General features: G+C 39.8%; 1 protein-coding gene across 10 annotated transcripts in view; it reads left to right on the top strand.

Annotated features, from left to right (window-relative positions):
- Positions 1–15,031, top strand: part of LYN (LYN proto-oncogene, Src family tyrosine kinase) — a 46,413-nt gene that overhangs the window by 14,714 nt on the left and 16,668 nt on the right. For 6 of the 10 annotated variants that reach the window (XM_065668287.1, XM_065668293.1, XM_065668292.1 and 3 more), the window contains 7 exons: positions 6,893–7,029; positions 8,247–8,295; positions 8,388–8,493; positions 8,947–9,045; positions 9,139–9,242; positions 10,740–10,889; positions 12,167–12,319. In XM_065668287.1, the coding sequence (XP_065524359.1) occupies positions 6,898–7,029; positions 8,247–8,295; positions 8,388–8,493; positions 8,947–9,045; positions 9,139–9,242; positions 10,740–10,889; positions 12,167–12,319 (793 nt within the window). In that variant the 5' untranslated portion in view covers positions 6,893–6,897. The remainder of the gene's footprint in view (positions 1–6,892; positions 7,030–8,246; positions 8,296–8,387; positions 8,494–8,946; positions 9,046–9,138; positions 9,243–10,739; positions 10,890–12,166; positions 12,320–15,031) is intronic. The other 4 variants (XM_065668295.1, XM_065668297.1, XM_065668294.1 and 1 more) reach the window with 1 other exon arrangement.

Raw genomic sequence — 15,031 nt, forward strand, 5'->3', positions numbered from 1 at the left:
CAGTATTTGAGTCTTGATTGTTACACTGGCGATTCGCTTGTTTCTCTTCTTTGCCTGTTTATGCAGATATGTATGCCAAATTATTACTTTAGCTTGATCTCACCTCTTCACCAAAAAAGAATGAAGCAGTTAAAGAATTGCCCAAATTCTCTCCTTTTTTAAAAAACGCTGCCAACTGGACTACTGCTTCTCACATCACAGGAACAGCAGGAGTCTGCACTGGGCAAGTCTGTCATAGTTAAACACTGAGCAGATTTAGGCTATCCATGCTCCTTTTTATATGCATTGCAGGTAGCACATGATGATTAGTGGCACATGTAAATGTGTATCATAAAAGGGATAAATTCAATTTGGGGGGCATAGAGATGCTGTTATTCAGACCTACAGAAATAACATAAATTTTAAAAGAGATTAAAATACATGAGGCTAGCAGTGACTGAGACATAGATAACTGTTTCAGCAGAAAGGCAAGGGAGGAACAAACTGCTTAAGTTCCCCTAGTTGGTCTCCAATGCAAAAACAAGATGTAGGAAGTGAAACAAGCCCAAGATGAAAGCTGACCCAGGATTTCTGTGTTTGCAAGGGTCTAGTTTGATGAAAGATGCCAGGCAGTCAAGACTGACAGCAAAATTAAATGTATATATATATATATATAATATTATCTATAATGTATTACATGTATTATTAAATATTATACATACGTATTTCAGAACAAGGCTGAACAAACCCAAACCTGATCATTTTTGAGACAGGCAAGGAATAGGAATCCACTTCTCCTCAGTCGCTCTCCAGTTCAACTCTTTCATATTGCTCCCAACCACAGATAATTCATTTTTGTTACCCTTATTCTGACTCTGGGCTAGTGGCACATCTTCACTACTACACATATGTATAAAGCAGTACTGATGAGGCTTTGCTGAGCTCTACTTCCTCAAATTAAACTCCTCCTCTGTGTCTCCTGGAGCTTGCTTTGCCATTCTGCCCCATGTGACGATGGATCAGAAGTGAACCCAGATTTCCCAGGCCTCTCAAAGGTGGTTCTCCTCAAAGTCGCAGTAACAAAGATATGAAACATCACTGCAACACTCAGGTACCACAGGTGATGTGGAAACAGGTCAACATGAAGTGAAAGTCAAAGATTAAGATAAATTAGTGCCTTAAATTTAAGATTTTTCCTTTTTTTTTTCTTTTTTTTTTTTCCCCATGGAGTGGGAAAGTTGAGCAGTTGATTGAAGTGATGTAGAAAGTTGGATGGGGCAGTTTGTGTATTTGGGCAGAGTGGGCTTATGATTCTTCCTCCCAAGCAGTTTTAGGTCAAAGTCGATCAATCTGAGTTTGTTTTTTGACACACTTCTGCCTTGACCTTGGGGATAATGTAGGGAAGTCTCACAGTCTCATTCATTCAGCAGATCTGATGAAGGCATCGCTGTTACTTCTGGCTTTATAACTTGTGAAGTAGGAGCAAACCAGTTGGCATTAAAAGCCAGAATGAAACATCTAAAGCAGAGGAGGGAAAAAGGTTTTCAGTGTTTGAAAAAGGTGTTAAAAAGTAGAATTTACACCTCTACTGTCTAAGCTGCTTTAATGCAGAAGCTTAAATAAAGAACAATGTTTAAGACTCAGAATAATTTGGGCCTTTATTTTTAATTTTTTTTTCTTTATACTTCTTAATGCACTGTCTCTTTTATTCATATTGCTAAGGAGCATCTTTTATATATATATATATATATATATTTACGTTGAAATTTTGTGGCTTAAATGAAGAGTTTACTGCTTATAAATCCTGTAATTGAATACAAGTTTATTTCATTTATGTACCTGTTAAAATACATATATATGTATTTGTTAAAAGCCTAAGCCACCGACAGAATTTATGTTTCTGTACAATTACCTTTTGAACAGTATTTGTTTGATAAAATAGAGTTGTTTGTCTACTCAATATTGTCATTCTAATTCTTTTAAAGGTTACTTTATTATTGGAAAAGCCACAGTATCTTCTGTTTTAGTTGCTTTTTTAAGTTTGCATTTTGTGCAAAGATTAAAATGAAGCCACTCTAAGCTGTTGAAAAATGTGTGTGGATTTGAGAATCATTTTCACGAAGACATGACTTTGATCAAGAAAAGCCCAGACATATCAGGTGGACTTTTAGGAGATGTTTTCTAGTGTGCATCATAAACATTGTATGTAACAGAATTGACAAGAGGAGAATAGTTGTGACTATGAACAATATGAAAAATGAGATTGGCTTTGTAGATGATGCAAGGATCATCTACATCTGGGAGGAAATGAAACCTCTAATGCTGCTGATGGTGGATGGACAGGTGATGGTCACGCAAACCTCGACTGCTTGCAGTAGGAAGTATTGTGGCTTTAGACACATCACTCTGCTGGTAATGTGGCAAAAGGCAGATAAAGCAATAGTAGTTTGGGGATACACAGCAGCTTTTAACCCTTCAAAAATGTTGCAGTAGTTTCTGACCCCCACTCCCCCAATCCATTTTGGAATTAAAACCTAAGTGCTGCTGTAGCAAAAGGAAATAGGGGATTCAGAGGGAAAAATCAAGACAAATGCCTATGTAGGATCAAAATTTGTGACTGGAACAACCTGCTGCAGAGGCTGAGTGTGATGGTTGTTATGGATGCTCCTGTGGCTTTTCAAAGGGTGCTTGATCTTAGATCTTTGTCACCATGGTACAGATGTTAACCCAAGTAGCTGTCTCTACCTTTTAGCCATAGAATACAGTATACTTTTTGTTAAAAGAGAAGTTTTTACTTTTAGGATATCCATTTATGAAAGTTAACAGCTATGTTATAGAATTTCTTTTAATTAGATGTTTTTCTTTCATGTCTAGAGATGTGGGCAGGACCATGAATTAAAAGTAGTCTCCTGTATTGCAAAACTGTTGGAATGGGAAACATCAGAGTAGGGACTGACAGCATTCCCTCTGATGTCTAGATTATTTTTATCTCTGATGAACAATAACATAGTTTCATTCGTAACTATGCTCTGTTCTCTGGATTTCTCTTTGCTTACTATCTTCTCTTTATATCTGCACAAAATGCTTCCCTGGTGCTCCTTGTGATACAGCAACAGCGAGCTATGCAAATAAACATTTTACACCAAGTTATGTATTTTATTTATGCATGAATGAACTTCCCCTTCAGATTTTCCTTACAACTACTGTATAAACTAAGAAAGATGTGCACAGCATACACATTTTGTACTTCATGGCTTCTTTATTTATGTGGCTGGGTTGCTAGGGTCAAATGTGTGCAAAGTTAACTTTGATAATGGTAGAGCATTTTGTATTCTGAAATCCATTACAATGTGTTGATTGAAACTCTCCCATCAGTGCTTGCTGTTTATACTGGCCCTATGAATTTTTACTTGGATACCAGTCTCGAAACCCTGGGAAAAGCCAGGATCAGATTTCAGTAAAAATGTGTGATACTGTGTTGGAAACGACTGTATCTGGCATTGCAGATGAATGTGCACTGAGAAGAAATCTTTCGAAACCGAGACAGTTACATTTGCTTTGGACATTGATCTGATCTTAGGGAGTTTTAAATGTGCAGTCCGGAACCCAGTGCACACAGCTTTACCGAGGGGTAGAGTGTACAGAAATGTAAGGTCTTGTGGCCTTTGAAGAGCTTACAAGTCTTTCATTTCACACTACCAAAAGACTGTGGATCATTGATCCAGTTTCTACTGCTTAAAAACTATTCTTCAACTTTTTTATGCTTTGTCTCCATTGTCTGCCTATATAGAAATAACATAAGGTCAGAAAATTAAATATTAAGTTACATATAATGTGCTTAACTATATTGATAGTTATTAATTGATATATATTAAGTGCTAAACCTTTGTTTCATGTTATTACATCTTTTCCATATGTTTCTTTTGCAAGATTTGACGGGCTTGTTTTATAAAGAATCTCAAAGTCTCAGGATGTGTCTACAGGAACATTTTACTTAGATTGGGATCCTTAATCTCCCTGAAGGAGTTGCCCCCACTTGCTAGGCTGTAGTTTGTGTTGTGAAGCAGAGTTGGAGTGCAAGAACAGGACTGTTTCAGGAAGGTACAATGTGGGTCTTACCTTCAGTTAAACCATTGCTATGGTCTTGCTCTGACTTGGGGCTATACTGGAGTGAAGGGGACAGTAACCCCTCTTCAAGCAGGTATGGGCTTTTGCTCCAACTGTTGGGGCTGTTCGCTAATGTAGACCTAGCTATTTCCCATAAGGACAATCGGCTTTCATCTCTGTGCAGAAAAAACCCATAAAACAGTGTTTCATGATGAGGCTCACGATCTTCTCTTTGTTTGGTGCCATCACATGTGTTATCTCACGTACGGTATTCATGTGATTTCACACCAGGTCAAGTAGACTTCTGTGGGAATTACAGAGCACCTGCACATAGGTATTACTGATCTGTTGTTGCTACTGTCATGAGCAAATGCTAACCTTGGGCCACCAGCATGGCCTCACAGCAGGCTTAAGTTACAGCTGTTCATGCGCTTTAAACTGCGGAAAAAAATCTGAGTAAAAATGCCTTTCTCTGAGTTTACACTGGCACTGGCAAGCTGCAGTCCCTAAAGATATCTTCAGCTTTCTTACAGCAATAGGAGAAGGGGGTTTTGGCTGACAACTTAGATCAAATTACCTATGCCCTCTACTTTAGCTGTTTAATCTGTAGAAGCAGAACTATTCAAGAGCAAAAAGGTTAGCACTTAGGTGGCTAAATACCCCATCTTGCAGACACAGCAGGTAATTAAACACTGGGCTTCCTGATGTCTAGGGTGAGTGTGCAAACACCAGCCTGCCTGTGGGTGTACAGAAATTTCCTATGAAACGTTAACTACAGAAGTGTCATCTGTATATCCGCAATTACAAATCAATCAAATTATGAAAATAAAAAAGTCCTTTTCAGTGTTTCAAAACAGCAATGTGGAGTTACAGCTCCACATGTAACCCATGAAGAGCTGAGGATATGGAAAAGCCTCCCACTGGGTGTTTTCACAAACTAAAAGATGTTTGTGAAAGATGTTTGCTTCTAAGGGGAGATCCTGGCTGAAGGTTCCCCCCGAGTGCCTTCAAATGAGTGTGAAATGCTAGCACACAAGAAGAGGAAACTTTATTTTCTGCCTCTGTGGGATGATGGTGCCTGGTCAGTGCCTATTGATTTTCTGTATGATTCCTTATATTTTTGTTTCAAGAGAAGGCAAGAAGGGGAGTGATGAGTTCTCATGCTGCTTTTAAACCAGTATCACAGTTCACTGCATCACTGCTGAAATCTTATGGACACCCAAGATTTGTTGGCAATAGGTGACAGATAATTTGCAGAAACAGTAGGAGAGGAGATACCCTTCTCTCATGCTTAGAAGACGACATCCAACCTGACAACAGGACAGTGCATCTGTCATTCTGTGGTGCTTTCCTCAAGGGCAGGATGGGAGATTAAATGAAGGTGACGTGGGAAGCTGAGACCTGCCATGTGGGAGTGCTTGTGGCCTTGGTTTATTGTTATAGTCAGTTAGGATCCTGATTATTAACTGTATTGTTACAGAACTGTAAGGCTTAATATGAACCCAGGGCAATCTGGCTAACTTTCCTGTCTGCAGGGGTAGGGTGCGTAAGGCACTGTCCCACTGAAACAGTTGTGTCTGCACATGGAAACCTCTACTACTTTAACTGTTTACAATGATAACCTTCTCTGTCCTTGAGAGGATGGTAAAAGTGAGATGTAGTATAGGGCATTTCAACCTGTTTTAGCTTCTCTGGCTGGATTTTAGTCAGGGCTGGTTTACTTGAGCTATATATGCGCTGAGCTCTTATTTTAGGTTTTATATTGTTCTTCAAATAACTGGATTTAAGGATTAATTAGGGCGGAGTGAGAGTGTGTGCCTGCAAGGGAAAATGTGACTGAACCTAGCATTAGAGCACTGACCTGAAAGCAGGGAGGGAGAAGGGAAGGAGAGGTTTGAACAGCATTCATAGTGGACTTTTTCAAGAGTAAGTATAATTGCTTTCCTCAGATGAAGGAATATAATGTTGTATATATGCTTGCTGAAGTACTATATAATTAGATTATGGGATTAGCCATAATCAGGTTTCAGCCATGTAGATGTTAACAGCTGTATCTCATCTGATTTAGCATGGATGCACATCCGGAAAGCAGGACTATCCTTCTAAATTGTATCAAAGAAGAAATACTTGTGTGGGGATTTGCCATCACTGATATACACATCGGCTATTTTAGACTGCTGTAACAGGCCTGTTTGAACAAGGAGATTTGTCACTGGTGGTCACAGTAGCAGCATATCTGCCAAGGAGCTGCATAAGTCATCAGCCTCGTGTGAGACAGGGATTTGAATCAAATGGGGCTCCCTGCTAGACAGACATAAGCAAAGTGAAGTGGGGAGATACTGGCATTGCCGACACCAGCTGCAGTCCCCATCATTTGGACTGGGATTTTTTCTACATCTTGCAAAGCAACCTTTTCTCTAAAAGAAATAAGAAATACGGAAATAAGTTGTCACTACAGTAATTATATTTTTCTTACATCTATTCTGAAGCTCACAGAAGTATCAGAGAGATGTTTCAGCAGGGCCAGCGGATTGGGGTGGGAAAATGATAAGTCTGAAATGGCTGGAATGGTAAATAACTCTTTTGAAATATTCACTTCGTCTGTGGATTGAGACAAGAAGTAATTTCTTTCCTTTGCAGCAGAAAAGAGCTTTTTGCTCCTGTTCCTAAAGTACAGTTGTTCTCCCTTTGAACTGTTGTGTATGAAAAGGAAGGACATTTTTGCTACGTAGCCCAGATGATTGCATGGGAAACAGCTTGGTTTATGGTGTAATGTTTTTGTTTAATACCTTTTTTATTCCAACAGGAAATATGGGATGTATAAAATCAAAAAGGAAAGAGAATCAGGATGGAGATGGGCTAGATTTGAAGAATCAACCAGTACGTAAAACTGAACGAACTATTTATGTGAGGGATCCAACGTCCAATAAACAGCAAAGGCCAGTAAGTAGATAGTCTCAGGGGAGAATTCCAGTAGCAAGATCAAAGCATGAGTGGCATTACTTAAGTTTCAATCCAAAGCACATGCATGAAAAAATTCAACTGATCGTTAGTCCACACTTGGGCTTTTAGTGTTGTGCAGTTCACCCTCAATGAATAAATACTTAAAGAAATAAAAGTAAAAATTTGTGATTTGTTACTTAATTACTTTGTTTGTCATAATTTTCTGCATGAAAACAGTAACCCTTGGCAACACTTAATGTAGACATAGGTATGACTGCAGAAGAATTCTAGGTGACTTTGGGAAATGTGAAGTAGTTAGAACTGTTTTTAGAAGCAGGGTTGCTGGTGTTTTAATAGCTATGGGATCCGAGTGTTTACTATTCTGTTTAAAAAGGATGAAGTAATCATGGGTGACTCTTTACCAGCTCTAGTCAGCTTCCCTTTTAATCGCTGAAGGCCACTACTTGCCCTTATACTAGGTGTGTAGGTAAGGATGGGAGGAAAGCAGAGGATACAGTTATGAAGGGAGCAGCGCTGTGGGGCAGGAGAAACAAGCCAATGCAGTTCGGTGTGTGCTGCCTGGCACTAGAAAGGAAGGGTGCCAGGAAGGGGAATCCTGTTGGGTACCAAGTGGGTTTGCTGTTTTGCAGATTGCCTGACCCTTTTATCCCAGCCTCTATACAGTGCTGAGGAAACCGTATTTCCTGACTGTGCTTACTTAGGGTCCATGCTGTCTGCAGGTGTGAATGATGCCTTTCTCACCATCTCACCAGCTGACACAGATGATTCAGTGTGCTCTCCAGTCAGCGTACACACATCACAAACTACAATTGTTTCCTTTTTAATCGCTCTTTATTTTTACACAGTGTTAGCAACAGAACTGTGCTTGTAGCTCTTTAGCGTGGCAGCTACGTGTGAATAACTGTCCCATTAAGGTGCCCTGCCTAAAGCCTCTTCAGCAGGTCACAAAGCCGTTTACATCCTCCCAACAGCCTGTGTCACACCTTCCCGAGGGATGAGCTGCTCAAGTCAACATCTAGTGGGGTTTACTGTATTTTTATGTTGTGATTTGCTCTTGAAGAATGGTGGGAAAAGATTGGAGCATTTTCATTTAAGACATAGAAGATGATACCAAAGCAACTGAGTAGTATGTAATTGTAATGTAAGATTGTCACAAAGATCTAAAGCTGCTTAATTAAAGATATATTTTATTGTAGGGAAATACAGAAGCACAGCTCTTACCAGGACAGAGATTTGTCAGCGAAGGTGAGTTTTCATAGGAATCTTACTGCTGTGTGCTATGCCCACGTCAGCCTGTGAAATAATCTGAACGTGCCTTTGGCTTTCTGCGTTTGCAGAAACAGAGGAGCGTGGAGTCATTGTGGTAGCTTTGTATCCCTATGATGGCCTTCATGAAGATGACTTGTCCTTCAAAAAAGGAGAAAAATTGAAAGTTATTGAGGAGTAAGTATGACAGTACTGATCGTATTGTAGTTTTTCTTGGGGGTCATCTAATTCACTATATAATGTTTTGCTGTCCTACTCATCACAAGTATATGAATGGTAACAGAACTCCCTTGTATCTGAAAATACAAATGCACATGGAGCTGTTACAGACTGAATGGGGCTTTGAGCAACCTGGTGTGGTAGAAGTTGTCCCTGCCCATGGCAGGGGGGTGGAACCAGATGAGCTTTTAGGTCCCTCCAGCCCAGAGCTTTCTATGACTTGGCAGCTGCCCTCGGTAACAGCAACTGAACATTGATCTGAAGAAGCCAATGGCTGCTCAGGGGGCTTAAGTTCAGAGGAAAGATTCCTCTTCTCCCGCCAGTGAGGGCAAAGCTCTCAGACAGTAGAACCCAAATGACACTTCATCATTTTTCTTTCCTGACAAAACTACCATTGTTTCCATTTTTCAGGCTGGGAGAATGGTGGAGAGCAAAATCTCTCACAACAAGGAAGGAAGGCTTCATTCCCAGCAACTATGTAGCAAAAGTAAACACCCTGGAAACAGAAGAGTAAGTTCTCCCCAGCCAACATCTTCCTCCTGGTGATGTATTCTTTGTGGGTGGCGAGGAGAAATGGCTCTGACTCTTTGAAATACTTCTCAGGTGGTTCTTCAAAGACATAACCAGAAAAGATGCTGAAAGACAACTCCTGGCTCCTGGAAATAGTCCTGGGGCTTTCCTGATCAGAGAAAGTGAAACATTAAAAGGTAGGCTTTGGGGTGAGTTACCCTGGAGTTTGTAGTAGAGTTAAAAACATACAGTCTGCCTTCACAAAAGAAGGTATCAGGTGGCACTGGGTGTGGAGTAGGCCCCGTGTGTCCTATTGTGTGAATTGTCTGCAGTTCTATGGGAGTGGGAAGGATGAGAAAATCACCAAGAAAAGAGAGAAGAGAGTTACAGGTTAACACTCAAAGCTGAGGTAGGGAAAAAAGCCCTGTGTGTGATTACACTGACAAGAAGCAGGAATGAATGAAGCGAGAGATCTTTTCTCTTCCTAACAGTTGTGATTCCTTTGTTGAAGGACACTTCACTGTAAACAGATGCTGCATTTCATAGTCTTCCATTATTGGATCTATATCCATTGCTGCAAGTTTTACAATGTAATTAGTGTGTAGCGAGGGTTTACTGCCCTTCAGGAAGCACTTTGGTAAAGGTTTATGCTGAAGACAGAGCTCTTTGTACTGGAAAGCTTAGTGAAGCCTCCAGACTCTTCAACTGGGACCCTGAGAAGAGCATAGGAGGTTCTACCCCAGCACCTGGACTCTGACAGCAGCCAGATTAGATTCTCCAGCTGGTTACCCTAACACTGCATCCTCCAGAGGAAGATGCATGAATCCCTTCAGTGGGTCATATGTCTGTCCTCTCCATAGTGTAGCTTTTCTGGCACTAACACTGCAGATCTAACTAACTGCAGTTAGGTAGCTCTCTGTGATGAGCCCATATCATTGTTTCTGTGCTCAGATTTCATTCAGATTCCTGAATGAATTTCCCAAAGGAGACTCCTAAATTCAGCATAGGCTGCTGAGAGGAAGGCAAAGTACCCCCAAAATGTTTCTTTTTAACCCCTTCTGTCACTGGATCTGGTTTTGGTGAGAAAGAAGGGAGTGAGATCATTTCTTATCCTTGGAAAGTGGACAAGAAGTGTATGAGTAGAAGAAACTAAGCGCTCTGTGTTAAGGGTAGATGCTCTGCTCCCCCATCTTAATTTCCAGCTGGGGTTAGGCTGCCTGAGACCAAGAGATCTGCTCTCCCTCCTGTGTACCTCAAGCCATCTCCAAACTGTCCTTTTGCTAGTTGCCCCATGACGTCCGGCGTCTTCCTATTCTGAAACACTGATCTCCCTGAATTTCAGCCTCTGCCTGAGGCGCTTGACAGCCCCAGCCTTGCTTTGCCAGCCAGTTCTTCTCAAGCTGGGGGGACTTCCTGCAGAAGTGGGCATTGGACATGAAGCTGCCTGGATTATGGAACTCCTGAGCTTGTTGAATAAGATTGAAAAAGAAAGTGTGATTGTAAGCATTTTGGTGACCAGTTCAGGACAGGCTATTGGGTAACTTCCTCCTGTTGCTTGCGAAATGCTTTTTGAGGAAATAAAGGAGTAAAAAAACAATCCAGGCAAAAAGGTGGTTTTGTTAGGCTTGACCGTATATGCATGGGCACTGTAGACTTTTGCTATCTGTTAATGATCATCCTTTCTTTATCCACAGGCAGCTATTCTCTCTCCATAAGAGACTATGATCCACAGCAGGGCGACGTTATTAAGCACTACAAAATCAGGAGTCTAGACAATGGAGGATTTTACATCTCTCCAAGAATAACTTTTCCCAGCATCAATGATATGATCAAACATTATCAAAGTAAGTTAAATCAGCTAGTGAATTACTTAATAGAATACAGTCATTGTTTCCTGTGAGGGAAAAGAAATGCTTTCTTGTTTTATTTCGAACCTTTTAATCTTTTTCTTTCTAAATAAACTTGGCATGTATGTTATCAAAGATAAAGTAAAACCGGAACCCAAGTAATGTTGTTATCATAATCAGACCTAATGCTGCTTACTCTGTGGCATGCTCTTGTGAAATCAAGAATAGCTTTATAAAACACCTCATCAAAGTTATGATGATATGAAGCTATAGTAAGAATTTCCTGCATTGTAAATAAATTAATTCTGCATTTGAGAGTAAATTTGTACTCACAATTAGCAGAAATACACATACATTTGTGAATGTCATCTTTTCTCTGGTGTTGAGTGTGGAATTGTTCTTATTTTCCTAGACATTTATTATTAATTTATTTATTTAAAATAGCATTTTGAAGGAAGTAAAATTCCAATAACTTTAAAGAACAAAAATTGCACCACATGAAATGTGTGCGTTTATTATTTAAAAAAGGGAGAGGCGGAAGAGGAGAGACAAATTTCTGCCTATGTCTTAGCTACTAAAGTGACTTTTCATTCTGCATAACCTCCTGGTTGAGAGCTCTAAAACGTGGTGGTTTTTAGTCCTGTAACTGGGAAGACAGAGAAGACAAAAAATTGGACAGAAAAAAATAAGACAGAAAATCACATAGTGATGTTTTAAATCCACGCTGAGGGCTTGGCCGTGAGATTTCTCTAAGTTCTTTGACAGATGTGGTGATTCTTTGGCACAGCTGGAAAACCTTGAGAATTATTCAAAATTTGTATTAAAGTTATAGCTAGTTAGTGTCTGGAGAAAAAAGTAATGGTGACCTACTTCTGCTTGCATGCACATGCATGTGAAACCATGCTGCAAGAAAAGGCAATGACAAATTCAGAGTACAGGTCCCAAGCCTGACTCCAGTGTGTGTCTTCCTTAACATACTGTCAGTAATCAGATCTTGTAATTGATTTATTTGGTACGAATTAATAATCTCTTTGTAACCAGATTCATGTGATGCTTCTTTATTAAATTTGTCTCTGAATACTAAATTTCAGTTCAGAGGCTCTTAAAGTTATGTGAAAGCACCAGAAAAGTTCTATTTTCATCTAAACACCTGATTAATTTGAACATTATTTTCAGCTGGTTACTGCACCCCTGCAATGCAGTAGCAATTGCTTCAAGTTGTGAGGCACACAAGTGTAACAGATTTTGTATTTTGTTTTTACTTTGAAAACCAGAACAATCAGATGGCTTATGCAGAAAGTTGGAAAAAGCTTGTATTAGTCCCAAGCCTCAAAAGCCGTGGGATAAAGATGCATGGGAAATTCCACGGGAGTCAATTAAATTAGTGAAGAAACTTGGAGCTGGTCAGTTTGGAGAAGTCTGGATGGGTAAGTTTATTCGTTTGAAGTAAGTATTTACATCTGCTGAAAGAAGTGTCATTTCAGAGACATTCAGAAAAACGGTGGATATGAACCTGGTCTGATATGCTTGTAAAACAGCAAAAATACGTCCAGAATACACCTTCTGTGAGGAGAGAGGGTTCATGAGGAGGAGCATACCTGACAGAGACATGGGACAAATCCTGTAGTGTTTTTTCTAAGGGAAAAAATAGTAAGGACTGTAATTTAGAAGGTCAAAGACAATGGGGCTTTTTGTTGTGTTTTGTGGAGGAAGTAGAAGGTTCTAGTAAGATGTGACTCCTGATTCTCAAAATTGATGGGCCTCCCAGAACTTGGTTCAAATCAGAAAGTGGTAAAGAACATGAAATAAAAATAGATTGTGTCTTTTAGTGAGCTCTGTATTGAGTTCTCAACGCCTTTTGGTAAAGAAGACAATGCGACGTAATGCATGGGACTGCCATACTGGGTGAAAAATGGGGACACTTAATCCAAGATTATTGTGTGCCAATTTGCTGCTCAGAAAGTAAATGATGTATGTAGCGAGAAGATTAGAGATTGATCACCCCCTACCTTGAATTATCATACAAGTCCCCAATTATGAAAGTGTCATAAGACTTACAAGTTTTAAATGTTAATATATACCCAGCAAGAAATGATAGAAGGAATTATTATAAACGTAATTAGCTTTGCTTATAAACAGTATTTTCTCAGCCTCAATGACTTCCTGTGGCAAGGAACTACGATCAGTATCTAATCACATTCTGTAAATAATCCTCTTGCTTTGAAATGCTGCCTATTCTGGTATCTGAGTATTCTTTTTGGTTCTACATTGCAAGTTCTTCTCACTATTCCTCACTTAGAGATTTGTTACCAGTTACCATCTTATTTGAAGTAAACTATACCTTCCTCTCAAAGTCTTCATTAGGATGTTTTTTCAGGCCAAATAATTTTTAGCCCTTCCCTGTATCTCGTTTTTTGGGTATTATATTTAAATAGTAATAACATTATTACAGTTATAATAATAGTGGATTACATTCTTGTTGTTGTCATTATTACTATTAAGCAAGATTCTGTAGGCAGGGAATTAACTTAAAAGTGAAACCCAAAGCTTACTAGAAGGCACAAAGCTATGAAGGGGCCTCTGATGACCCACAGGAGTGTAGTAGTCTGATGGGAATGTCATTGCTTTGAAGAGATGCCCTCATTTAGAAAAGTAAATCACAGAGTGGTGCTGTTTGAGTGGCAAATTCCACACACAACTACAGCTTCAATCAGAAAGCTCTAATTCAGTCATAGGTGTAATCTTTTGATATAACTCATGTAAAAAAATCAAGCAACACCACACTCTCCAAATATAATTATTCCAATTATTATACTTGTTCCAAATAAGCCAAATTCAGCCTTTTTATCTGCCTTCATGAGAAAAAGGTTAAGAAAGCCTCTAGCTAAGATATACATGAGTGACAATTTACATGCTAGTTAAGACAAGTGTCAGCCATTGTGTAGGGTTTTTTCTGCCTAATAAACCAGGGGCAAGAGAGGTTTAACTGACACCGAAACTTCGTGGCAGGAGGTAATCATCTGCTTGAAAATGTCGATCATTTTGGGAGGTGACTACTTCTGCACACACACACACAGACATAAAACTTTAAGAGGGCGTTTCTGTTTCAAGATGTTTCCTCTTGTTTGTGTCATTATTTTAACATCTAAATTGGGCCTAACCCCTGCATCTGAATTGCTGCACTGTGAGAAAAATGAATGTACTGTGAAAGCGATCGCTGTGTTTCCTCTTCTCTGCTTCCTTTCTGAAGCAAGAGAAGCCGATTTGCATGGCACAGGTCCTCTCGAATCAGGAACATGGTTAATCTTAGAATCAAGGAAGTTCAAGCTGGAAAAGACATATTAGGTCAGCAGGTTATCAGCAGGGTATCAGCAAACACTGTATTGCAATGATCAACCAGTGGCATCAGAAATGTGGAGATATTAAGAAACAGCCTAGTTGGTATGCTCTTCTGATTAGAGAGCTAGTTGTTACATGCTGTCCTCATACAGAACAAAGTTATTTTTCAGCCATAATGTGAATTAAGAGAGAAATATTGCTCCATGGCTCAATTACTACATAAATTTCTTCTTGATAAAGGGTACTTAGAATTGTGGTTTCAGTGTTGCGCTCAGACGAACTGGGTTCCCCAGTAAAGAGAGATATGGAGCTACTGGAGAGAATCCAGCAGAGTCACAAGGATGGCTAAGGGACTGGAGCATCTCTCCTGTGAGGAAAGGGACTGTGCAGCCTGGAGAAGAGAATGCTTGGGGAGATCTCATCAATATATGTAAATACCAGAAGGGAGGGTGCATAGTACAGAGACAGTCAGTGGTGAGTGATGGCTGTAGTTTGTAAAGGAGTGATGTGCTAACATGCAAGAGGATGTAGAGAAGCTGCTGTTCCTCAGTCTCTTCCCCAGCACCTCTTGAAATTGTAACGGCCTGAGACATTTATCTGTCTTCTAACAGTGTCATTCCTCTATAGCTCAAACAAATTGTTCCCAGTGTAACTTTGCAAGAAATTACTTCAGAAGCAGGGGAAGAAGAAGGCTGCATCTTGTAGGCTTGTTCACAGAGTTGTTCATCTTCAATTCTGGAGGTCTTTTCAGAAATGATAAGCTCAACCTCATCATTGTTATAAATTCATGTCACAGCTTG

This window comes from Lathamus discolor, chromosome 2 (assembly GCF_037157495.1).
Source record: "Lathamus discolor isolate bLatDis1 chromosome 2, bLatDis1.hap1, whole genome shotgun sequence".
Lineage (NCBI taxonomy): Eukaryota > Metazoa > Chordata > Aves > Psittaciformes > Psittacidae > Lathamus > Lathamus discolor.